General features: G+C 42.4%; 1 protein-coding gene across 1 annotated transcript in view; it reads right to left on the bottom strand.

Moving 5' to 3' along the window:
• MCC (MCC regulator of WNT signaling pathway) overlaps window positions 1-26,799 on the bottom strand; it is a 236,033-nt gene that overhangs the window by 196,265 nt on the left and 12,969 nt on the right. Inside the window, exon 2 of the mRNA XM_058166079.1 lies at window positions 5,677-5,924. Coding sequence (XP_058022062.1) covers window positions 5,677-5,924 — 248 coding nt within the window. The remainder of the gene's footprint in view (window positions 1-5,676; window positions 5,925-26,799) is intronic.

Below are 26,799 nucleotides of genomic sequence, written 5' to 3'. Positions count from 1 at the left end.
TGTCCAATCACACTTGGCCAATAAAAAATTCTATTCTATTCTATTCTATTAAACATGCTAGCCACAAAGTCTGGAAATTCTATTTCAGCAACTTTTGAAAATTCACAGGTTTCTCATCTTTGGTGATGTTGCCACTTGCCATGTAATAAACACAGTATATTATTATACACTAAAACTGCCATGCTGATAGCTACTTCACATTTTTTACAAATGCACAATTTTTGCAATCCATGTTATTTATACTCCTATTAAAAAGCTGCAGGTTGCAAAGTGCTTTCAAGTTATATCAACAGATTAAAAAACATAAAGGGCTATGTTATATAAAAGAATACATGCAGGCTATGTAGGAAGGGAAAAGGTATATATTGTCATTCAAACTAGAAATGAAATTGCCTCAAGTTATCAAATAGAAAATAAGAGAGACTAGGAAAAAAATCCAGTTTCAGGGTCACCAACATCGTATCTTTTAGAATTAATACTTCTATTACAAAATTCTTGAAACCACACTATGGAAGAAACCCTTGAAGCAGACCTTCCTTTCCTTTGTTAACTTTCCCCACTAGGAAAGCATTAAAGCACACCCAATCTTCCATCACAAAGGAAAACATAGGAGTATGGTGTGCATTGGAAGGAGATTCTTATTGTCTAGGAGACCAGAAGTATTAGGAGAAATTGTAGGCACAAATGTGGAGCAGTTGCCAGGATAAAGTCTAGCATAGTAGGCACCTGTGAAGGAGAAGCGGGGATAGATTGTAGCAAATCAATAGCAGAATTCCTGAAAGAGAAAGGGGAGCCAGGCAGTATCTCTGTTCCAGCACAGATGGTTACAGTCTACGCCAGCCGTAGCTGTTAAAGGTACATTTTTTTGCCTCCCTAAAGCCAATGCTTCAGCAGCAGTTGGCAAGAAGTTGGCTAAATAGCAGCTAAAGACTTTGCAACAACAAGAAAAAAAGAATTGATTTAGTATTCTTAGGATTCTTAGATATGCGCATACTGCAGTCATAGTGATCAGTATAGGAATTGTATAGTATAGACCAGCAGTCATCAACTGGTGGTCTGTGGGCCACTGGTGGTCCCTGAGAAAATTTTGCTGGTCCTCAGAAAAATTATTTGCATTTTTTATCTTGCACTAAATCAGGGATCCTCAAATTACGGCCCCTGGGACAGATACGTGCAATGAACGTTTGTGTTGCTGCAGAGTCTCCCCCTTTGGGATCTTTTTGTGTGGGTCGGGAGGGGGCAGAAATTCCAACTTGGGGTCTGCTTCAGTCTCCTGGTGCGGGGCTTTGGGCGAAGGCTGGAGGGAAGTGCCGCTGGTGGCAAAGAGCTGGAGGGCCTTGTTCCAGTGGGACTGGATCATAGCCTGGAACTGGCTGACTGAGCCTCCAGGCACCGGTACCTGGCCTTGCACTCCCGCAGGTCTTCCCTCTGCTTGGAAAGCCTATGCTCATAGTCCTCAGTGAGGTGCTTCTGCTGAGCCTCCTTCTCGGTCAAATCCAATTTGAACTGAGCCAGCTGTTTTGCCAACTCTTATGATATCAGCTTAGCTCCAACAACTGCTTCCTGTTGGGGCCCTAAGGAGCCTAGGACGGCAGGCGAGGAGTGGCGAGTAGAGGCTGGCAAGGTGCCCCTCGATGTGAGTGACATTGAGTTGGCCACACCCACCCAGTCACATGACCACCTTGCCCGCCCACCCAGCCAGTCATTAGGTGGTCTGCGGGATTTAAAATTATGAATTTAGTGGTCCCTGAGGTCCGAAAGACTGGTGACCCCTGGTGTAGACTATAGGTTTAAAGGTAGGTGTTAAGTGAGAAGAAATAAGAGCTTTTTTTTGTAATAGCAGCCACACAGGAAAGATAAAGGTATTATCCTTACTGGTGATGGCAGTAGTGGGTTGCCTCCGGTTTGTACCGGTTCTATAGAACTGGTAGTAAAACCGGCAGGAGGCTCCACCCACTGACCCAAACGTCATCAAAAGTGATCTGTGCATGCGCAGAAGAGTGCGCTCGCGCGCTCGCTTGGATGCACAGGCACGATGCAAACCGGTAGTAAAGGTAAGTAGAACCCACCCCTGGGTGGTGGGTATCTAAAAGAACCCCCTCGTATGATATAAATAAAAAGATAGTATCTTAAAAACTAAAGGACAGGCTTCAAGTGAAATATCTTTCTGCAAGGCCACTTCTAGGCCATGCCTATACTCAGAGGTAATCTTTTAAAAAAATTAGAAAATGGCAGCACACTACTTTGGAAAAGTATTTAGCCCATCTATCACTCCGATATTTACTAAATATTTTCAAATTGATAATTATGATATTAAATAACATGTTTACAAATGCTCCAAAGTATTGCACACAGAAGTGAACAAACATCATTAAATACAGAAGAAAGTTCGAGTAACCTTGCATAAGATTTCATTTTTGAACAGAACTGCTGTCTTAAACAGGAAGAGATGGGATCATACTGGAAGACCAGAAGTAGGTGTAGGGTGAAACTTCAAAATACCTTCTAGCCAAGGAATGATTTAAGACTGCAATGACCACTAAAGCAGCTACTTTAAGCATGCGCTTATAACATTTTTTCAAAACTCCAGATGTGCCTAGTGGTTTCTAATATAGTATGCCTGCAAAAGACTCTTAGGAACATGCAAAAGACAGTGTTTTCTTTTCAGAGATTTAGTTAGTAATAATTTAGGATTTCAACATATTTATTGTAGTTTATAACCCAGAGTTAGTTTGAATTGAAGTATAGTTTAAAGGCAATCGGGGACAGGAAATTAGCAAATGGGCTGTTTTTTGACCTCCGGGGGTGAGAAGGCCGTTTTCGCCCTCCCCAGACTCCTAGAGAGGCTCTGGAGGTTGGGGACAGCAAAAAACGGGCTTTCTGATCCTACCGGAAGTTGGCAGATACACTGTTTCTGGCCTCCGGAGGGCGTCTGGAGGGTAGGGGAGGCTGTTTTTGCCCTCCCCAGACTCCTAGAAAGGCTCTGGAGCCAGGTGAGAGAGAGAAATGGGCCTACTGGGCCATCGTGTGCCAGGAGTGGAGGGAATGGGGGGGGTTGCACATGCATGCATGGGGCACATAGAATTATGGTGTGGGCACGTATGCACAACCCCCCCTCCCGCCCCCCCCAGCACGCAATGGCAAAAAGGTTAGCCATCACTGCTCTGCTATCAAATCTTTTAAAATAAATGAAATAAATTGAAAAAGGGTATCAGGGATGCTAAAGCTACGTACAGACGGAGGATTGAACATCTTTTTGAGACCTCGGACTCTTGTTGGGTATGGCAAGGTCTGTGACAAATCACGGGGCAGAGAAATAAAAATAGTTTGTTTGGCAGTAGTGATTCTTTGGCTGAGCAGCTAAATCAATTTTTCAGCCACTTTGAGCTGGAAACAGGAACGACCATCATTCCAGCATCTACCACTGATACATCACTAACATCTACGATCAATAGACAACCACTTCAACTGCGATCTCTGATGTGAGATGCGCTTTCCAGAATGTTAACATCCGGAAGGCAGCTGGACCTAATGGAATCATGGGACGAGTTGTTAGGGACTGTACTGCAAAGCTAGCGGGAGTGTTCATGGATATTTTCAATCTATCCCTGTCGCAGTGCTCTATACCTACCTGCCTGAAGACATCTATTATAGTGCCAGTCCCTAAGCAGACAATAATGTTATCTCTTAATGATTATAGACCAGTAGCTGTTGTCCTGAAATGTTTTGAGAGACTGGTGCTGAACTATATTAAGGGTGTCTTCCATCTACTTTGGACCCATACCAATTTGCATACAGGTGTAATAGATTAACTGATGATGCGATGTCTATAGTTGTCCATACTGTATTGAATCATTTGGAACAATAGGGAACATATGTAAGGTTGTTATTTGTGGATTATAGCTCTGCCTTTAACAACATTCCACCCAACAGGTTGTTTCTTAAAATGACCAATTTGGGTATAAATAAGAGGATTTGTTTCTGGATTTTCTGACAGATAGGCCACAGTCAGTAAGGATGGGATCGCACTATTCTTTTACTCATATACTAAACACAGGAACCCCCCCAGGGTTGTGTGCTAAGCCCCTTCCTTTATTCCTTGTATACACGACTGTACCCCATTGTATAACACCAACACAATTATTAAATTTGTGGATAACACAACAGTGGTGGGGCTCATTAATAAGAACAAGTCTGCTTATAGAAAGGAAGTACAAGGGCTGACATTGTGGTGTAAAGAAAATAATCTTATACTTAATACCAAAAAAACAGGGGTGAAATCTAAAAATTTTCCCTACCGGTTCTGTGGGCATAGCTTAATTGGTAGGGGTGGCTTGGTAGTCAGATGGATGGGTAGGTGTGGCCAATAACAATAAATAATAAAAATAATAAACAAAGTATAAAAAAACAATAAGAGGTACCAAAAACCAAGAATCTCTACTCTAAACTCAAAAACTAAGAATCTCTAAGAGTACAAGTAAGGTTCTGCTGATGAGGAACTCAGGTGAGATCGCCAGAGGAGACTTTAATTTTTTTTTTTTAAGTTTAAAGTCTCTGTCGATCTCAGCTGAGGAGCGGGATCCTCAAAGGCTTTTTTTTTACTTTTAAAGGCCTGTTTCGGCTGAAGCAAAACCGGCTTTTAAAAGTAAAAAAACAAAACCCTCTGCAGATGGTGTGGCTCAGCAGAGGCAGGGAGGCGGGGCCAGGGATTTTTGCTACCGCTCCTCCAAACCAGCAGCCGCCATTGCTACCGGATCGCGCGATCCGGTCCGATCCGGGAGCATTTCACCCCTGCAAAAAAACTGAATAACTTATGGATGACTTCCTCCTGAATGACTTCAGGAGGAAGAGAGATGTACATTTACCATTGTACATAAATGGTGAAGAGGTGGAGAGGGTTGGTAGTTTTACATTTCTGGGCATTTATATCTGGAGGACCTCTCATGGACTATGAATGCTGACCTGCTTGTGAAGAAGGCACAGAAGAAGCTGTACTTCCTGAGAATGCTCAGGAAGATAAATCTATCTCAGCATCTACTTCTGTCCTAGTATTGCAGCATCATTGAGTGTGTCCTGACATACGACATTCTTGCATGATATGGGAGCAGCTCTGCAGTAGACATAAAAGCTCTACAAAGAATTATTAAAACTGCCCAGAATATCATTGGGCTCCAGCTAACAGCCCTGGATGACATCATCTCATCTCGCTGTTTGAGGAAGTTGCACGACATTCTCAGAGACTCTTCCCATCCTGCTTACAATCTTTTTGGACTATTGCCTTCTGGCAGAAGATACAGAATAATTAAAACTCACAATTCAGAAGACCACACATCTTCTGAATAGTTTTTATCCCAGAGCTATAATTGCACTCAACAATGAACTAAAGGGCCACCATCAGTGAGCTGTTGCGACAGCATTACTTGGTCTGCTGTGTGGATGTCTGGGTGGTTTAGGGGTGGGGAATTTGTGGTGGGTGGGGGTGTGTCTGGGGATTGTCATGTGTGTTGGGCTTGGTCTCTGGGTGTTATGTGAATTTTGTCGTATGGGTATACTGTGTATATATGTACAATGACAATAAACTTTACAATACAATATTAAAAAATATATAAATATTGTAATTAATATTCCTAATTGTGTTGGACTTTTAGGTAATAGATATAATTAAACCACACTGACCTAAACTGTTATTGCTGCTGGTTGGCCATGAAGCTACTCTATCCCTTAATGTTTTCTTTTTACATGGGTCATCCAATTTCACAGAAAGTTCTACTTCTTCCTTCCTGATTTCTCGCACAAGCTGCATACGACATCGTGTGAAATCTTGAAAGGAAATTTTTCCATGTTCATCTGCACCAAGCTGATGCATGATTTCAATCACAGATTCTTCCATGTTCAGTTGGCGACACACCATCAGCAAATCATTCCTAAAGAAAGAAAACCCAAAATGAATTTAATTTAATTAAAAAAATGCCAATATGTCAGTTGTTTTAAATATAATGAAGTTAATGAAGGCTATTTTTTTTCTCAGTGATTTTAGAGATAGCCAATTTCAATCAAAGCAAAGATGTCTAATTAAAGAAACAAATTTATATACTCCAATATTTTTGCTACAATCAAGATTCTGCCCATCCTATCTCATTTTTATTAAAAAGATTTGATGCCTTTTCAAATAAGAAGAAATGATACCATCTGGAATTTATATGAGGAAAGAATAGGGTGGTACAAAAAAGAAAATTATTTTCTGGATTCAAATTGTATATACTTCTCCTTTATCTTCATCCCAATTTATTAGCTGGAAAAGAAAGTACTCTATCAGGATACTGGCAAATAACACCACAAGTATTTATGTATGATATATGTACTGTATATGTGAATTTTTATTTCTCTTAAAGTAGGCTGAGAAGTATTTGAAATACATTTCACGCATCCCCATACAAAAAACATTTTAAATATATACAGGACACAAACAAAATGAAAAATTATAAATATTAAAAAAAAGGAAATTTCAAGTATAACATCAAATATTTCCTTCTGAAATGATTAAGATTCTGTTTTTCTCGTAATTTTTTTGTGCATGTTCTACACTTTTGTGAGAATTGAGCCTACTAATGTAACTTATTCTAAAACTAATTTTTAATTTTTTAATTTTTCATAATATTGTTGAGTGCCTTTGGTATTAAAAAAATAGGTAATGAAATTGTTCATCATTGGTAAAATAAATAGCTGCAATGCTGGCTATAGTAATATTTTGAAAAATTTATATGAAGCAATTAATATTCTAGCTTCTAATGTTTGCTCCAAGTTTTTCTTCTCATAACTCCCTGCCTCCTTTAGCCATTTAGATTCAAATTTGAACAGAAGGAGAAGATTCGGGAAAAAATGGTGACTGCTGTAATTCTTCCCACTTCTGTCACTGGTCACTTGAGGCAAGTAAACTATTAGCACTAGTGATAAAGACTATCAAGGGTAATGGAACAGGCTGCAGACAACCTTCTGGCAGGCATATTAGCAGAAGGCCAATAACACTATTGTTACCTTTCTATAGTATATAGAAATAGAATTAGAGTTGGAAGGGACCTTAGAGGTCTTCTAGTCCAACCTCTTGCGTAGGCAGGAAACCCTATAACATTTCAGACAAATGGTTATCAAATCTCTTCTTAAGTTAGTTAAGAATCTCTTCTTAACTCCGTTAGTGTTTTGTTGTTGTTTTTTGCTGGAGGTAGATTAAAATTCAATCTAATGTTTGACAGAAAAAGAAATATATTTGGATGACTGGAAACTGCAACATAATTATTATAGATGTACACAGAAATGGAAAAATTGGAACTTTCACAATAGCGGAATGGATTGTGAAGGTGCTAGAATTGACAGAAATGAAAAAACTGATTTGCTTGGTCAGAGACAAAATAATAAGTAAGTACAATAAGATTGGAAATGTATTATGGACTTTCTTATGAAAATGAAAAAAAGGAAGTAATGATTTATGGATTTGATAAATTGAATACTTTATTTGACCAAGTTTGATTAGACACACAAGATGAGTCTAGGACAACTTTGCACAGCCAGCTGATTACTCTCAGTTTGCCAGTGCCAACTCACCACCACCATGTTGCAGCAGGACAACTCCATATGGCCAACCGCCGTGGGAATAACCCACTACGGGTGGCTGGAGAGAGAGCTGGTAAGTAGAGCAGAGCAGTGGCAGCAGCTGGGGGCTTCTCATTTTCACACCACCTGCCACTGCCGTCGCCGCTGTGCCAAGCTCCAGTCAGTTCAGAGTTCGGGCCATTTGGCAGTGGTGGTGTTGAGTGGGTTGAGTAGTGTGGAAACAATGGCAACTGATCACATCCCATTTTCACACAACCCATTTGGCAGTGGCAGTGTGTCTGAAAACAAGATGTCCAACCACTGCTGGCTCCCCGCCACCAACCCTGCCCACCACTGCTATCACTGCATTACCCAAACATTGCCACCACCAAACAGTCCGTGGTGGTGGCAGTGGGGTATATGAAAATGGGATGTGCCCAGCCACCACCTTACCTCCCGCCCCACCCACTGCCTCTGTCCCTGGCTTCTTCAGCCCGCAAGTGGTGGCAGTGGCTCAGTGTAAAAATAGGAAGGCCCTGGCCACTGCCACCACTCTGCACTCTGTCCACCTGCTCACTTGCCCGTCTCGTTCCCCCGGGCCATCCGCAGAAAGCTGTCCTCATGGGAGGTTGACCATGTGGAGTTGTCCTGTTGTGACTTGGCAGCGGTGATTTGGCAAAGGCAACTTGGCGGCAGCGAGCTGGCGGTGCCATGTTGTCCCATTTTGCACAAGGAATTTCTCCAGTGCAGGAATTCTCAGTGTATGTACAAAACAACAGAATAATTAGTCATAACCTTTTTCATAATTTCTTTACATTTATTAATTTATATAAAATAAGTATATAATTTTAATATACAGTATCTACCTACCTACCTACCTACCTACATGTTTTAAACTTTTAAGAAGGCAGCAGTACTGGAACACTGAATATACATTGCTCTTTTACAGAAATAATTCCATATATGAAGTAGCATAGTTGTATTGGCAAAGTTCGAAATAGTCTTTTTTTTTTTAGCCAAGAAAGAAGACTTTCAAATAATAAATAAGTTTGTAGCTTTGTAGCTATCTGTTTGTAAAAAATTTTTTAGGCTTTTCCCTCTATTATTTTTCTTTTTATTACTCTGCCTATCATTCTTGAGATTGTCTTGATCCTACATAGATACTACATTAATTAATACTTTTTAAAATTAATATAAATTTATATTTTAACTTAAAATTATTAGTTTATTATTTTTTAATAATTTAGCATAATAAAATGAAGTAATATTAAATTAAGATTAATCTCTTATGAAACCAGGATGAAAGTTGCTTGGTAACTGGTTGTTGCGCCTTCTGAGGGACAATACTTAAATTCAACAATGCCTTGATCTTGCAGTTCTCTTAGCATATTATATTTTGAATCAAATAATAAATCCTTTATTGACTTCATTTAGCTTAATTTTCTGTCTCTGAATAGCTGGTCAACAAACCATGTCCCAACATGTTTGAGCACCCTGGCTTGGTTGACAAAATTACTGCTATAATTGGCTTCTACTGATCCATAGTCAAACTGGAACTCCAGTGGAAATTTAGAATATGACATGTCAGCAAATCAAATCAAATCTATATCCACATACCCAACTAGTTTTATGTTCAAGACTATTTGCAATCTTCTTTTGAATGGTGTTTTCAAATAACTCATTCCTTTTCAAAGCTAAACTGACTAACACTGTTAAAGTTTGTGGCTGCAGCTGTATTATCAAAATTCTGATTTCTAGAAAATCCCCAGAAACTAGATAAGAGCCTCCTCTGTGGTATAAATTACATGTATATTAACAGCATAAATTACTTATATTTTTATATGTCAGTTTTTAAGTATACAAAGAGTCCTATAGTGCAGACTGGTCACTTTGACTTGTGTGAGGATGTGGTCATTAAACAGAATGATGTCTAGGCTTTAATGAATTTCTAGTCCTATTTAGAGATAATTGATAAAAAGCAAATGTTCATCCATTTTTTTACACTATTTCTTAGACAACTTAGACTTGTACAAAGGTTCTGTCATTGCTAGCCATCTTGCCTAAAATACCCAATTACATGATTTTATTTTGCTTTCTGCCATACTTGGGAAAAAAGAGAAAATAAAGGTTTCCCTAAACTTTTTCTAACTTTTGTTCCCATTTTACTGATTTAAACTTGTTAGAGAAAAAGCTTGACATTTGGCCTGGTATGAAAAGAAAAGAACTCTTTGAACTTATAAAATGGAAGCAATCCAAAATAAAGAAGAGTTCCATTATATTTCAAAGACTTCTATATAAGGAAGTTCAATGGCATACTGTTATCAGTATTACATAGTCCAAAAGATTGATTCTTAAATGCCTTTTTATATATTGGACAAATGTTATAGATAGAGAACTTCAAGGGTTGTTTAAGATTGTGGGGGGGAGGATGGAAAACAGTTCATAGGTCAGTGTAACAATATTAGCAGCCTTAATATGTGGGAGGGCAAGAAAGAAGATGTAACATCATCTACATTCCTCAGTATTTCTCAAGTATCAGCAATACCTATTAAATCTCATTTGTCTTCTGCAGTAAGAAATGTGTTTCTTAAAATATGTCCTCCATACACTATACATTTGTACAAAGTTGTTGAAACCCTTGTGTCACATAACTTGACCTGTTCTTTTCTGTATTTATGTATTCCTTACTAGAGGTCTCTGCATTTTCTACATACCCTTCAACCCTATTTCAGTTCTTTGCACTGAACTATTTTTTGGACAGTGTTCTCTTACATCATTTAGTTTGACCTGCTGTAGATCAGTATCTCCCAAAAGCATTCTTCCAAATTTTTAACAGGTACAGCCGATTTCTTGCCAGGGATCTCTCATCTCAGAAATACCTATATCATGGGCCTTTATTTGAACATTTATATTTTTGTGGAATGAGATTTCTGCCTTTATTATTCTCTGAACCCATCTGGAAAACATGCATAATACCTTTGATATCCTGAAAGACATTAGGATCTAGGTTTCTTAAATCCAGATATTTGTTTCCTGTTTTGAAGACTGCTAGGCATCATAAAAGGCTGCAATTTGATTCCAAATTATATATAGAGTTCACTTTGTGATATTATTATTATTATTAATTATATTTGTATACCGCCCATCTCCCGAAGGACTCAGGGCGGTTCACAGACAAAAAACAACAGAAAACATATAATAGATAAAAAACAGCTAAAGAATAGATAGTTAAATTCAATTGATGCTCTAACTTTTAAATACAAATTTAAAACCTCATTTAAACCCCTTTTTTAAAAATCCCAATTTAAAACTACCTTCAGGCTAGTCCTGCTCTTCGAAACAGCAGCGTCTTCAGCTCGCGGCGGAAGGACTTGAGATCGGGAAGTTGACGAAGCCCCAGAGGGAGCTCGTTCCAGAGGGTAGGGGCCCCCACAGAGAAGGCCCTCCCCCTAGAGGTCGCCAGCCGACATTGTTTAGCTGACGGTATCCGGAGGAGGCCCTCTCTGTGAGAGCGCACTGGTCGGTGAGAGGCTAATGGTGGCAGTAGGCGGTCCCGTAAATATCCCGGCCCTAGGCCATGGAGCGTTTTAAAGGTGATGACAAGCACCTTAAAGTGAACCCGGAAGACCACTGGGAGCCAGTGCAGATTACGCAGGAGGGGTGTTACATGGGAGCCAAAAGTGCTCCCTCTATCACCCGCGCAGCCGCATTCTGGACCAGTTGGAGTCTCCGGGCACACTTCAAGGGGAGCCCCATGTAGAGAGCATTACAGTAGTCCAGGCGGGATGTAACAAGGGCATGAGCGACCGTGCATAAGGAAGCCCGATCTAGAAAGGGGCGTAACTGGCGTATCAGGCGAACCTGATGAAAGGCTCCCCTGGTGACGGCTATCATATGATCTTCTAAAGACAGCCGTGCTTCCAGGAGGACGCCAAGATTACGAGCCCTTTCCTTGGGGGCCAATAGTTCGCCCCCAATGGTCAGTGATGGAATTAGCTGACTGTACCGGGCCGCCGGCATCCACAGCCACTCGGTCTTGGTGGGATTGAGTCTGAGTCTGTTCCTCCCCATCCAGACCCGTACGGCCTCCAGGCACTGGGACATCATTTCAACAGCCTCGTTGGGGTGGTTAGGGGTGGAAATATAGAGCTGAGTATCATCAGCGTATAGATGACAACTCACCCCAAGACCACGGATGATCTCACCCAGCGGCTTCATATAGATGTTGAACAGAAGAGGCGAGAGAACCGACCCTTGTGGCACCCCACATAAGAGGCGCCTTGGGGTCGATCTCTGTCCCCCCGTCAACACTGTCTGCGACTGGTCGGAGAGGTAGGAGGAGAACCACCGATGAACAGTGCCCCTCACTCCAAGTCCCTCAAGTCGGCGCAGCAGGATACCATGGTATCAAAAGCCGCTGAGAGATCTAATAGGACCAAGACAGAGGAACAACCTCTGTCCCGAGCCCTCAAGAGATCATCAACCAGCGCGACCAAGGCTGTTTCCGTGCTGTGACCAGGCCGGAAACCGGACTGGAATGGATCAAGATAGACAGTTTCATCCAAGTACTGGGGCAACTGTCGTGCAACCACACTCTCGACAACCTTTGCCAAAAAGCGAAGGTTGGAGACCGGACGATAATTTGCTAAACTAGTCAAGGGAAGGCTTCTTGAGGAGGGTCAAGGGAAGGCTTCTTGAGGAGGGGCCTCACCACCGCCTCTTTCAAGGCGGCAGGGAAAACACCCTCCATCAAAGAAGCGTTCACGATTTTCTGGAGCCAGCCTCGTGTCACCTCCCGGGTGGCCAATACCAACCAGGAGGGACACGGGTCCAATAAACATGTGGTCGCATTCAATCTCCCCATTAACCTGTCCATGTCCTCAGGGATCACAGGATCAAACTCATCCCAGATAATAACATCAAGACCTGCCTCCCCCACCCCGTCCGGATCCACCCAGTCTGTGTCCAACCCTTCCCGAATCTGAGTGATTTTATCAAACAGATATTGTCCAAATTCCTCAGCTTGACCCTTTAAGGGATCCTCTACCGCTCCCGGAGGGAGGAGCGAGCGGGTCACCCTAAACAGGGTGGCTGGGCGATTATCTGCTGATGCAATGAGGTTGGAAAAATACTCCCATTTTGCCAGCCTCATCGCCACTAGATAGGTCTGAATTTGAGACCTAACTAGTGTCCGGTCAGATTCAGATCGGCTGGCCCTCCAGATACTCTCTAGGCGTATTTTCCGGCGCTTCATCTCCCTCAGCCCCTCGGAGTACCAAGGGGCTAAACGAGATCGGCACCGGGTCAGAGGCCGCAAAGGCACAACTCGATCTAGAGCGCCAGCCGCCGCCCGATCCCACCAGAGCTCCAGCCGAGTCGTGGGCTAAATCCTCAGGGAATAGCCCAAGCTCCGTCTGGAACCTTTCAGGGTCCATCAGACGCCTGGGACGGAACCAGCGAGTCGGTTATATAATTCAAATTTAAAAATAATGGGTAAGAATTTCTACAAGGGAATAATATTTTAAATTAGTTGATTTTTATGCATGTTTTTAAGATTTTCATTTAAGTATGACTTGCCCTCAATGCACATGTGACAAAATATACAACTGTAACATGTACAGGTAGTCCTCAACTTATTGAGGACTATTGAATCCCAAATTTCTGTTGCTGTAAGAATAGAATAGAATTTTTTTTTATTTCTTAAGACATTTCTTAAGTGAGTTTTGACCCATTTTTACAACCTTTCTTGCCATGGTTGTTAAGTGAATCACTGCAGTTGTTAAGTTAGTAACTTGGTTGAAAAGCGAATCTGGCTTTTCCAATGTCTTTGCTTGTCAGAAGATTGCAAAAGGTGATCACATGATCCTGGGACACTGTAACTGACTCAATAAATATGAGTCAGTTTCCAAAAGTCTCAATTCTGACCATGTGACTGACATGGTGATGCTGCAATGGTTGTAGTGTGACAAACGATCATAAGTCTACTTTTTCAGTGTCACTGTAACTTTGAACAGTCACTAAATGAACTGTTGTAAATCAAGGGCTACCTGCATTAACTAAACAATGTTCCCAGATGTGTTAGCAGCCAAGTTATCTGAAATTTTAGTTTCTTTACGAGGTACCTCATTTTAAGAGAAAACAACAGCTTAATTTTATAAGAAATTAAAAAGTGTAAGTTAGTTATATATTTCATGGGAAAAAATAATTGAAATATTCAAGTTTGGAAGATCAATGGGTCTGGGTAACAAAAAACATGAACTTTACTTCTTGAATTCATTTTTTAACATTTTTTTATTCTGTTTCTCAAATGGCTTTATGGTTTAAAATGTAGCAATATATTTCCATATGGTCTAAATTTAGTAAGTTAAAAGACTGAACTAATTCTACATTAATAATAAAGTGATTTTACATGGATTCCCCCCCCCCTTTTGTTACATTTATTTTAATCATCATAATTGAATGTGGATTCTTTTCTCACTGTAAAACCATTACTATAATTTTTTGTGGATTTTTTTTTACTCCACTATTAAACATCACATGCACACACATATATATTTGAAAGGCCATTACTCTATTATGGTTCGCTCAGATGAAATTCCAGCCTCACCTGTCATCCACTGCATGAAAAACATTTTCCAACTGGCATGCACAATGCTCAAGTTCTTTTTTTTATTCCTAACAAAGAGTTTCTTTTCTATGCCTTCCTTGCCATTAAGTGGTCATTTTTATTTATGCAGTCAAAATGCAGCAACTGAATAAGTGATCTTGAAAGCTAGTCAAAGCTTATGAAATTGAAGCAAGAGTACCTCTTTTTCAAAGGTGTAAAATATTTGCTACTATTATTGTCAAGCTTCTGGCAAATGCCTCAGCCTGAATGAAAGATTCTTACTAAACTTTTTTAAACCAGGTTTATTGTCACTAGAATTTCAGCAACTGGTAATAACCTTTACATGCTTATTTCTATATCTATTTTATTAACTTGTGAATACCCTATAGTCGGAGAAACAACTAACCTATTTTATTAGCTACTTTTTACTAAAATGAGAACGATAATGTGAAACAAGTTTGAAAACTATATTATAGCTCCATGTTCCAACATCATGCTGCCATGTATGTGGCAAATATACATTTTGTATATGAAGTAATGCATATGCTCTATTAATGTAAACAAGAATCCACTGTATACACAGAAAAGTCAAAATAAAACATTGTGTATTATCATTCTAAAGAACACAGGAAAGAACACAGGAAAGAACACAGGGAAGAATTGAATTATTGACATTCTAATTCTTATCAATGTCATTAACAACCTGTAGTGTTTTTTTGAAAAGGAGTTATCTAGTATGCACGCACATAATTATATATAAAGCTCTACAAAAAAATCTGAGAAAACAATTTTAGTAATCTTTGAAAGCAATTATGAAGAAAAAGATGGAAAACATCAACATAGCAACGTCTCAAATGTTTAAATCCCCAAGCTGGCGAACACAGAAGCAAACACGCTCTGGAACCGTTGGATACAGGCTTATTCAAGCCTGAGACCTGGCACAAATTGAGTACGTAGCAGTCTGTTGCAAAGTCAGTGCTGGGAACTACTGCCTCCCAGCGTTCTTTATAGGCGGGACCACTCCCCTCAGCCCCACCCACCACCCACCATCCAGTGTCAGCATCCAGTTCTGCAACAACAGGCATTTCGGTCTGTAGAGTCCTCGGACTTACGACCCGGCTCGCGCCTTGCCAACAGCAGACGGCTGCTGATTGGCTAAGGCGCGAGCCGGCTAAAAGAGCGGGAAACCAGCAGGGCGGCGATTGGAGCCGCCTTCTGACAGTTGGCCCTTTAAAAGAAGAGCTGTCAGAGTTCTCCTCAGTTTTGGCTTGTTCGCCCTCGTTATGATCGTTGTTCCAGCAGCGCCTGTTGCGCTGATTTAATAAAGCATTTGTTCCTTTCAGTTGCCGTCTCATCTATCATATACCTTACAGTATCCAGCACTGGCGACGAGGATGGGATGTTAAAATTTGAGGCGTGACAACTAAAGAACAAATAACTAGGCTACTTCACCCACCTCGGGGTTTGAAATGGCGACCCAACCGTCATTTGGCCCATTTGAGCCGGCCGCAGAATCGTGGGACGTTTTTATAGAAAGGTTTGAATGTTTTTTACAAGCTAACGAGCTCACGGAAATGTCAGACCTAAGAAAAAAAGGGTATTTCCTCAGTTTGTGTGGCCGAGAAATGTTTAAGACAGCTAAGGCCCTAGCGGCTCCACAACTGCTACGTGAAGTTTCTTGGGATGTCCTACTGGTCAAGTTAAAGAATCATTATGCCCCTGCTCCGTCAAGAATAGCCCGAAGACACGCTTTTCGGCGGCGTTTCCAAAAGGAAGGGGAATCGGTGTCTGATTACGTAGCTGCCCTCAGGTCAGAAGCATCACAATGCGACTTCCACGACCTGGACGATGCCCTGGCAGAGCAGCTGGTCAACGGAGTGCGAGATATGAAACTCCAAGGACGACTGTTGGCTCGCAAAGAACTGTCATTGGCTGCGGCCATCGACGAAGCCCAAGCGACCGAGATGTCAGAAAAATCTGCAAATGAATTGCAGAGTTTCCGTGCCCCAAGAGGGACCCAGCATCAGGAATCCGCCGTTCATCAGGCGGATTCAGATGGCACTGGGTCTTCCGATGAGGGGGACAGCGTGAGCCGCCTCAGAACCGCGCCCCAAAGGAATCGGCCTCAATCGACGAGACCTTCCTCGCTCAGGTGTGCAGGCTGTGGAGGCAATCACGACAGGGCAACCTGTCGTTTCAAAACGCAATTGCCTGCGATGTGGAAAAAAAGGTCATCTGGCGAAAGTCTGTCGGGCCGTGTTGCCAGCCGCTGACACCTGGTCAGAGCCACCCAAAACCAAGAAACCGCAACGGAGATTTGTGAACCAGACTGACAACTGTTTCGACGTTAATCACGCCGCTACCACTAAAACCAGCAACAAGATTTACATCACTGTGGATCTAGAAGGAGCTCCCTGCAAGATGGAATTGGACACTGGGTCATCCAAATCCTTGATCTCGTGGGCCACCCTGAAAAGCCTGCTACCAGAGTTATCAAAGAATCATTTAAAGCAGTGTCCAGTTCGTTTGAGAGACTATCAGGTCACCCCATCCCTATTATGGGGTGCAACCTGTTTAAAGTCAGTCACGGTCGTTTCACCGGCGTCTTCCCCTGATTGTAGTGAGGGGGAATTTGCCTAGCCTTCTGGGGCTCGATTGGTTTGAGGCATTCGGCCTCAACGTGTTAGGAACCCATGCAACGGTGGCAGACCCGTTTGATGACGTCTTCCAGGAGTTTTCAGATGTTTTTGATGGCCAATTAGGTGAATATAAGGGGTCGCCCATTTCCTTTAACCTGGATCCGCAAATTGCCCCCATACGCCTGAAGGCTAGAAGGGTGCCCTTTGCTCTCCGACCCAAAGTGGATCAGGAGATCGATAGGCTCATTTCTCAAGGGGTTCTTGAACAAGTGGATCATTCCCCTTGGGAAACGCCTATCGTGGTTCCTATTAAGCGGGACGGATCCATTCGGATCTGTGCCGATTACAAAGGAACCATCAATAAAGCCTTGCAAGCGAATCCCTACCCAGTTCCAGTAGTGCAGCATTTGTTGCACTCGCTGGGGCAGGGTTCCATCTTTGCCAAACTAGATTTAGCGCAGGCATACCAACAGTTGCCGGTCGATGAAGCAACAGCCCTGGCCCAAACCATTGTTACGCACAGGGGGGCTTTCAAGTGCAAACGTCTCCAATTCGGCGTTTGCGTAGCCCCGGGGTTATTTCAAAGCCTTATGGAGCGGTTGCTCCACGGGCTCGAGGGGGTCGTCCCCTATTTTGACGACATCCTCGTATCAGCCACCAACCAAAGTGATCTGTGCGCTAAGCTCCGTGCCGTCCTATCGCGAATTAGAGCGGCAGGTTTAAAACTCAAACGGAAAAAATGTTTATTAGGGGTGCCCAAGGTGGAGTTCCTGGGATTCCTAGTGGACTCCCAGGGCATCCACCCCACTCCTTCTAAGGTAGAAGCTATCAGGGACGCCCCCACTCCGGCTAATAAAACAGAGCTGCAAGCCTTCCTAGGCCTGCTAAATTTTTACGCCATATTCTTGCCCCACAAGGCATCTGTAGCGGAGCCTTTGCATAGGCTCCTGGATGCCAAATCCCCCTGGCGCTGGGGGCGGGACGCAGAAGCGGCGTTCAAAAAAGTAAAGTCCTTGCTCACCTCATCAGCTGTGTTGGTTCAGTATGATCCACTACAGCCTCTCACTCTTTCCTGTGACGCGTCTCCCTACGGGATCGGCGCCGTCTTAAGCCACATCCTACCCAATGGCTCCGAGGCTCCAATTGCCTATTATTCCCGGACGCTCTCCGCGCCCGAACGGAATTATAGCCAACTGGACAAGGAGGCATTGGCGGCTGTGGCTGGAATCAGGAGATTCCACGAGTATGTTTATGGACGATTCTTCGTGTTGGTCACAGATCAAAAGCCCCCTTTTGGCTTGATGGCCGGTGGCCGCCAATCGCCGAACATACTGTCGCCCCGCCTATCCAGGTGGACCGAGTTCTTGGCGGCATACAATTACCGCCTAGTATACCGCCCAGGCCGGGAAATTAGCCACGCAGACGCCCTGAGCCGCTGCCCGCTCCCGGTAGCAGTAGTCGATCCGGCTCCCGTTTCCTCGGTGCTACTCATTGATGAGTGGCAGGGGCCGGTATCGGCCTCTGACATTGCCAGAGGCACTTCCTCCGACCCTACCCTATCCCAAGTTATGAACTGGGTACTCAGGGGGTGGCCGTCCTCAGCTGTCCCTCCGGAGTTCCTACCCTTCCAGCGCAGACAGCATGAGCTGTCTGCGCTGAAAGGATGCCTCTTGTGGGGAAATAGAGTAGTGGCACCCGAGGCGGTTAGGGCGCCAATTTTAAATAGCCTTCACGAGGCCCATCCAGGCATCGTACGCATGAAGGCCTTGGCCCGCAGCTATGTGTGGTGGCCCAAATTGGACCGCGACATAGAGCTGTGGGTTGGACGATGCCAGCGTTGCCAAGCCTCCAGACCAGCGCCGGCAGCCGCACCTGTCAGGGACTGGGAAGTTCCCAGGGCGCCCTGGCCCGAATCCACTTGGATTTCGCGGGACCTTACCAGGGCCAATCCTTTTTAGTGATCGTCGATGCCTACTCCCGCTGGGTGGAGTTGGCACGAATGCAGTCCACCACAGCGGAGGCGACCATTAGGGTTTTAGAACGGCTTTTTGCAACCCATGGGCTACCCGACATCGTAGTGTCGGACAACGGGCCCCAGTTTACGGCAGCGCCCTTTCAGACCTTCCTTGCCAAGCATGGCATTCGCCATGCCCCTACGGCACCTTTCCACCCGGCCGCTAACGGCCGGGCAGAACGGGCAGTAAGGTCGGCAAAAGAGGCGTTGGGCCGTTTTGGGCCCACGGATTGGCACGCTAAAATATGCCAGTACCTCCTGGCTCAGCACGCTTCCCCCTGCCCTGTTACGAACCTGAGCCCTTCCGAACTATTAATGGGGCGCCGGATCAGGACTAACCTGGACCGGCTTCACCCATCGTACTGCCCAGAGAGATGCCCTAGCGGGGAGAGCGGAACCAGGTCCTTTGCAGTGGGGGATTTGATTTTTGCCCAAAATTACGGATCAAACCCCAAGTGGTTGGCGGGCCGCATCGTTAGTGTAACCGGACCCTGCTCTTATAGGGTCCGATTGGAAGACGGTCGAGAATGGAGGCGGCACATAAACCAAATCCGCCGGCGGCTCCCCACGCCCCAGGAGGCAGACCAGCAACGTCAAGACTTATCAGCGCCCCCTATTCCAGACCAACAACTACAAGGCCCATCAACGGCCCCCATGGTACGACAACAACTACATAGTCCACCAGTGCCCCCCATGGCAACCCAACAACAACCTGGGCAGCACCATGCAGCTAACGGAGACTGTATGCAAGTTCCCGGTCCACCCCGTCCAGAGCCCGACTTCAGTCTGGCTCCTGCTGTCCTCCAAGCTGTTCCGAAGGGACTCCAACCCTCAAAACCCGGAGCGGTCTCGACGGGGGACTTACCTGAGACCAATGGGTCCAAGCGGTCGACCGGTCCGGAGTCGGCGGCGAGGGCAGCGTCCCAGGCCAGGCCCGGCAGAGCCTCGGCACCTCCTCCTCTGCTGGGAGCCGCCCAGGCCAGACCCGACAGAGCTTCGGCACCTCCTCCTCCTCCTGTGCCGGGAGCCGCCCCTGTACTCAGAAGATCTGGGCGGAGTCGACGCCAGCCCGCGCATTTGTCTGACTACGCATGCGCTAACTGGGAAGGAAGGGGTGTAGAGTCCTCGGACTTACGGCCCGGCTCGCGCTGCCAACAGCAGACGGCTGCTGATTGGCTAAGGCGCGAGCCGGCTAAAAGAGCGGGAAACCAGCAGGGCGGCGATTGGAGCCGCCTTCTGACAGCTGGCCCTTTAAAAGAAGAGCTGTCAGAGTTCTCCTCAGTTTTGGCTTGTTCGCCCTCGTTATGATCGTTGTTCCAGCAGCGCCTGTTGCGCTGATTTAATAAAGCATTTGTTCCTTTCAGTTGCCGTCTCATCTATCATATACCTTACAGTATCCAGCACGGTCCACCATCCGATGCTTGGTCCGCGCCGGCCTCTGTCCGGCCTCTGTCTGTAGACTGCTTCCACTCCGCACGCTGTTACATCTGGCGCTAGCCAGCTGGCTCTCGAAAGGCCACCAGTGAGCTATGCGGGCGCTGATGCCGCCATTGTCTCCCTTGCTGCTGCTTCATGCTGTGCCCGGGGCTGACGTCGTCTTGTTACCGGCTGGGCCACCGGCTGGCATGCCGCTGCACAGTATTCCTGTCACCGCACTCTCCAATTCCCCCCTCCCCCCAAGTATGGCAAACCAGTTAGGGTTTGAACTAATGCTGATATAATTATACCTTAAAACATAAAGCTGCTTTATAAAAAGTTAAGAACTTTATATTTTATACACAAGGCCACTCATATTAGCATTATAGGAAATTAACATGCATTACTGGTGCATCAGGAATAGAGTTATATCCTGCAGATTTTTTTGCAGATTTTTTTCTAATCCGTTTAACACTACATTTGATCATTTTATTTTATTCATTAACACATAAAACAAGTCAGAGAAAACGTAAATTTTGCTTTCTTTCCTACTACCTTATTACAGTATGTCTAATTTTATGGTTACTAATGTCACATTTAAGAACTTACTTAACAACTTCTGTTTCTTTTAATACATTACACTTGGAATCACATCATTTAAAGTTTAAAAAAAGCACTAAAATATTTCTTTTTTATAGGCTCCTCTGAAATTTCTTTGTAACAAAGTAGCTGAATATCCGTGCTCTGCTACAAAACTATGTGATCAGGCTTGATAAATCGACAGCTTGAAAATTAATGAGTAGTACGATCGGCCTCTCCTTTCCCCTTCTCTCCTTCAGCCTTGCCCCACAAAAGCCTATCCTATTCTATACCCCTTCTCTCCTTCAACCTTACCCCAGAGAAATGTCTCCTATCCTATCCCTTTCTCTCCCTCAGGCTTGCCTCATAGAAGCCTCTCCTATCCTATCCCCTGCTTGCTGCTGGGGAAACTGAAACTCCTCTCCTCTGTTTGTGTTTTGCATTTAGAACAGATTTCTTTTCAGGTGGGGAGGGGGAGTAGAACTCCTTAGCATCAGAGGGTTGTTTGGAAAGTGAAACAGTATTTGCTGTGTCAGCAAGGAGACAGAGAAGCCTGGCCATGGGTTAGCTCAACTGTTCTGTAGTAAAGCTGCTTGCTGCTGTGAAAATAAAACTGAAACTGAAACTCCTTTCCTCTGCTTGTGTTTTGCATTCAGAACAGATTTCTTTTCAGGTGGGGAGGGGGAGTAGCATCAGACTGTGTTAATAATAATAATATAGAAAATACTCATGCTCTGATGGTTGTTTCAAAAAATCCTTCCTTAGTGAGCACCTAGAAGCCAAGAGAATATATGTGGCAAATTTCAAGTTTGTAGGCTTTACAGTTCTGGAGATTTTGTGATGATGCGTGAATGGTATTTCGCTTTTATATATATTGATTATTGCCTGAACTTTGATTTATATAATCAAAGTTCAGGCAATAATCAATATATATATGGATATACATGGATCTCCAACCCCTGGGCACAGTTAGGAACCAAGCTGCACAGCTGGAGGCAAGTGAGCGAAGCTCCATCTGTATTTGCAGCCGCTCCCAGTTCTAGCATCACCACCTTAGTTCCACCTCAGATCATCAGGCATTAGATTCTCATAGAGTGTGACTAATAGGAGTTCCACATCTGTGGAAAAATGGTCTTACACGAAACTAGTCCCTGGTGAAAAAAGCATTGAAAACTTCTGACATAAGGGATATTATAATATGTCAGTTTATCACGTCATTTTATATTAGTCAGAATATTTATAATAAATGAGTATTTCAATTGTTGTTCTATACAGTATTTGTTCTATGCTTAGTTGTAATAATAAACTACAAATATAATAAATTCTTACTCATTATAATAAAATCACACTTTTTAAAAAATCTAGTTTAGCAGCTGCTACTTTCTCTGAAATCTAAGTTTGTCACTGAAAACTGACCAATTCTAAAATGGTCTACATTCAAATGCTAGTTAGCACATTGATGGTCACCAGGGCATTCACCTGAGGACAAGGGAAAGAGTTTAAGGTATTAACAGGATCTCCATCTTCCTCATTCTCCTAGCAGCTTGATTCTCTCTTTCTGGCAAAAGTAGACCAGGAGAAGGGCACAAGGAGTTAAATAAAAACAGAGAAAGAATCTTATTGCTCATATAAAAGGTAAAGATAAAGGTTCCCCTCACACATATGTGCTAGACATTCCCAACTCTAAGGGGCGATTCTCATCTCTGTTTCAAAGCCAAAGAGCCAGCACTGTCCAAAGATGTCTCTGTGGTCATGTGGCCAGTATGACTAAATGCCAAAGGCGCAGGGAACGCTGTTACCTTCCCACCAAAGGTGGTCCCTATTTTTCAACTTGCATTTTTTATGTGCTTTTGAACTGCTAGGTTGGCAGAAGCTGGGACAAGTAATGAGAGCTCACTTTGTTACGTGGCACTAGGGATTCAAACCACTGAACTGCCGACCTTTCGATCGACAAGCTCAGCATCTTAGCCACTGAATCCCATATACGTACCTCTAAAAATTAGCAGGAGCTGAAACTTACGGTGGCTCTGTGCACGTTGGAGACGGTCCTCTTGGACTGCTGCCCCCATTATTCTGTTAAAGCCGCTCAGACAGCGCAAATCAGCTGTCTGGCAGCTTAAAAACCTTTCCCTCGGGAGAAGAGGGAAAGGTGAGCAGCCAGGTGGGGGTAGAGCTCCCCAAGAGCTCCAGGAATAACTCCTGGAGTTAAACAGGGAGCTCGAAGGGTGAGAGCTCCCTGTTTAAACCTGGCAAATGCTCCAGATCTGGGAAGCTTCTGCATCTATGCAGAACAAAGCATTCACGACCATCTCTGCTATCAAGATGAAGATATTCTAATTACCTTAAGCAGATGGAGCAGAGGCAAGAGGCAGGGTGGATGCATGTTTTAGATCTCATCTCGATCTTCGGAAGGTATTTGAGAAGAAGGAAAATGGCAGATTTGTTTCATGAGGTGTGAAAACGAAACTTAAAGAGGTTTTTGTTAACATCGTTAGCGCCTTGTTAACTCTGTTTAAATTTGATGGATTTTATACTTAAGTAAAGAAATCTTAAAGAGAAAAGCCAAAGGTTTATAGAACTGATTTACCCATTTCAAATAAGTTGGTTGAAAAGATTTGACTTGGTTGCAATTTACAAAGTTAACGTAAGATGGCTTCTAAACAAATACAGCTTGCTGATTCTAAGGGAGCTGCCTCGCTAGTTCAAATACACAAACTACAAGAGGAGCTGAAAGAATTTTTGAAGGCTCAAATTTCTGCTCGAGACAAAAAACTTAAGGAAATTGAGGATAAATTATTGGAAATTAAAAATTCTGTTACAACTGAGAATGAAGATTTACAAGAAGATATGAGGTCAGCCTTTATGATTATGTTTGAATCTATAAAAGAGCTGGATGGAAAAGTGCATGACATTGATCAAATTAACTTGAATTTAAAAAGTCAAATAGAGGAGCTTCGGAACAAGGTGGAGAGACCAGATGAAGAACGGGTTTTATTACAATATAAAATAATGGAATCTGCATTGAGGGTGAGAGGTTTAAAAGAAAATAAGGGAGAGAATTTAAAAAAGATATTTGCAGAAGCCTTCTCACAGGTGATTGGACTGACATCAGTGGATCTTGAAAATCAAATTGAGAAAATTTACCGTGTTAATTCATGGGTGGCAAGGCAGAGACAACTGCCAAGGGATATAGTGATTTATTTTATATCTAGGAAGATTATGAGTGAAATTTCACAAGCCTCTTATAAAAGTAAAATTCAAATATTGGGTCAAGAGGTTTTGGTGTTGAAAGAAATTCCTTCCAAAATATTGAGGGATAGAAAAGAATATGCTTTTTTGGTAAATGAGGTTAGAAACCGCCAGGTGTGGTATAGATGGAATGTGCCAGCCGGATTAACAGTAAATTATATGGGAGGGAAGTATTTTCTTAACGCAGTTACTAAAGCAAAGAGATTTTTATATTAAGGTATTGAAGGCTGGAAGTTTACCAGTCTTAGACGTTAAGGAGGGAGGAGAAGTAGAAGTGGCTAAAAAAAAGGGAGAAGGAAGTAAAGCAAACACAATTTGAAATTGGGGCTGTAACAAAATAGATATCAGATTAAGAGATATCAGATTGCCTTTGAATGAAGGATGTCGTTTCTGATTTTAATGGAAGAAGTCAGGTCATGTTAAAGAGAAGGATTATAATTGTGTTAGATTCCAAAAATTTAATGTATGAATGTTTGTTTATTGAACTATACCTTGTGTTTGCTCCAGGAAGTCGGGGTTGGAGGAGGGGAGGGAGGAAGGGGGGAGGGGAAAAATGCATTTGTTTTTGTAAAACTTTTTCAATTAAAAAAAAGAAAAAGAAATTGGGGTTGTAACTCTGGGAGAAGAAATACAGAAAATAGCAGGGGAGGAGCAAAGGAAGGTAATCTCTAAAAAAGAGCAAGGAGTAAAGAAGCAACATTGTCAGATGAAAAGTGTTTCCTTTTATGGGAAAGGGTAAATTGTAAGTGAAAATTTCTGAATATAAAAGAAATACAAAGGATAATGTGTATTTGTTTGAGTCTGTAAGTTAAATGTGGGTGTATTATATTTATCCTGTTAATATCATATATGGTGGATTTATCTATTTTGGATAAAAATTGAAAGTAAGAAAGGATAATTTAAATTCTTTTTTCATATAAAATGTTTTATAGATGGTATTTGGAAATTAAGTTGGGGTGTATTTGTGTTAATTTGTAAGTAAAATGTGGGAGATATATTTTATTGACGTTATTTTATTAATGGTGGATTTAGTTACTTTGGACAAAAATTGATGTTGGGTTTAAAGTGTTGGGGGGGGAATTAAATTAAAAATTAAAATAGAAAGGGAGTTGCTTAAGGTTAAAATGTTAAAATGGTCATAAAATACTTGTAATTTATTGTGATGGAAATATGGGGAGGGGGAAAATTGAGATAATGTCAGTGTAATATTGGAAGATGGATTATATGTTTGTTATCAAAGACTGGAGGTTAAAAATATTGAATTTGTTGGAAACTTCAATGTACCAGACTGAAAACCCACAAGAAAATATATCGGAATGAGGAAGATGGACTGACTACATTTAGAACACTTATTGGATGAAGAAACATCAAATATTTTCTGAACGAACATTTCCTTGTTTTTAGTTTCTTTTTACGGAGAAGGAGAGTTGAGGAGGGGAGGGATGGGAATTTATGGATAATTAGGGTATTCTGGTTTATGATTGTTAGATCTTATACCTTGTATTCTGCTCTGGGAAGTATGGGGAGGTGGGGGGAGAAGGGGGGTATGGTGGGTGGGGGGAGGGGTGTGGGATGTAATGGGGAAAAATTTTCTTGTAAAACTTTTTCAATAAAAAAAAAATTAGCAGGAGCTGAGGGGAGTGGAGAGGCTAGGAAGCATGTACATGGGAGTCCATGGGTTGCATTCCTAGGGTTTAGAAGCTAATCATAAGAGATTTGGGATTACCTTTGTATATTTTTGCAGGAAACAATCAGCATCTTTGAAACTGTGTTGTATACAATCCTAATTCCCTTGTTCTGAAATTATTAAAAATATTAACTCTCACTTCCAATAGGACAAATATAAAATGTGAATTTAAATAGGCATCGATATAGAAATATATTGAAATATATAGAGTTTTTATTATACCTAATTTTTGTTATTTTATGCTCAGAATTGCAAGTTCTTTATTTTGACAACAGTTATTAAAATGTTCATGGTATTATAGGGAAATATTTTAAAGCATTAGTTCATTAGCTGAATTTTAAATGACACCCTGTACTGCCAAATGCAGTTCCTTTTTAATATCAATCAGAATTTTTTTAAATTCACATTTTAAAATGTCACCCTAACTATTCATAGTATGAAAATTATCTGTTCTCTCTGGAGGTGCCTTTTCTCTCCATATGTAGCTTTTATTACCCATTCAAAGAGTTTTCAATTTAATGTACTACAAAAGCTTTTCACAGCTGAGACACCATATAACTTCATTAAGTATGCAAATAGCTTGTCTCCATACACCAAATTAAGTTGCGTACAATAGGAAAGCACTTGCTTTAGAAAAAGAATAAATACCAGTTCTCCATAAAATTCATGTTTATGAGGGCTTTTAAGACAAGAAACAACTTCATTCATTAATGCACATGGGGAAACAAGAGTACAAAATGCATGCAAAAAAGAAAATATTTTTAAGTTTTAATATCCAGAATATAAAGGGTAAATTTCACAGGTATAAGAAAATATATTCCTCACTAATTTGAATTTATAGTTGGTTTCTTTATAAAGCAGAGGAAGTCTCTGTGAAAAGCAGGGTACGCAACTTGGGCGTTCTCCTGGATGGACGGCTGTCTTTCGAAAATCATTTGACGGCCGTCTCCAGGAGAGCTTTTCACCAGGTTCGCCTGGTTCGCCAGTTGCGCCCCTTTCTAGACCGGGATGCCTTATGCAC

The sequence above is a fragment of the Ahaetulla prasina genome, chromosome 2, assembly GCF_028640845.1.
Source record: "Ahaetulla prasina isolate Xishuangbanna chromosome 2, ASM2864084v1, whole genome shotgun sequence".
Lineage (NCBI taxonomy): Eukaryota > Metazoa > Chordata > Lepidosauria > Squamata > Colubridae > Ahaetulla > Ahaetulla prasina.
Note: the sequence above shows the minus strand (reverse complement) of the source record. Positions and strands in the feature narration are given on the sequence as shown.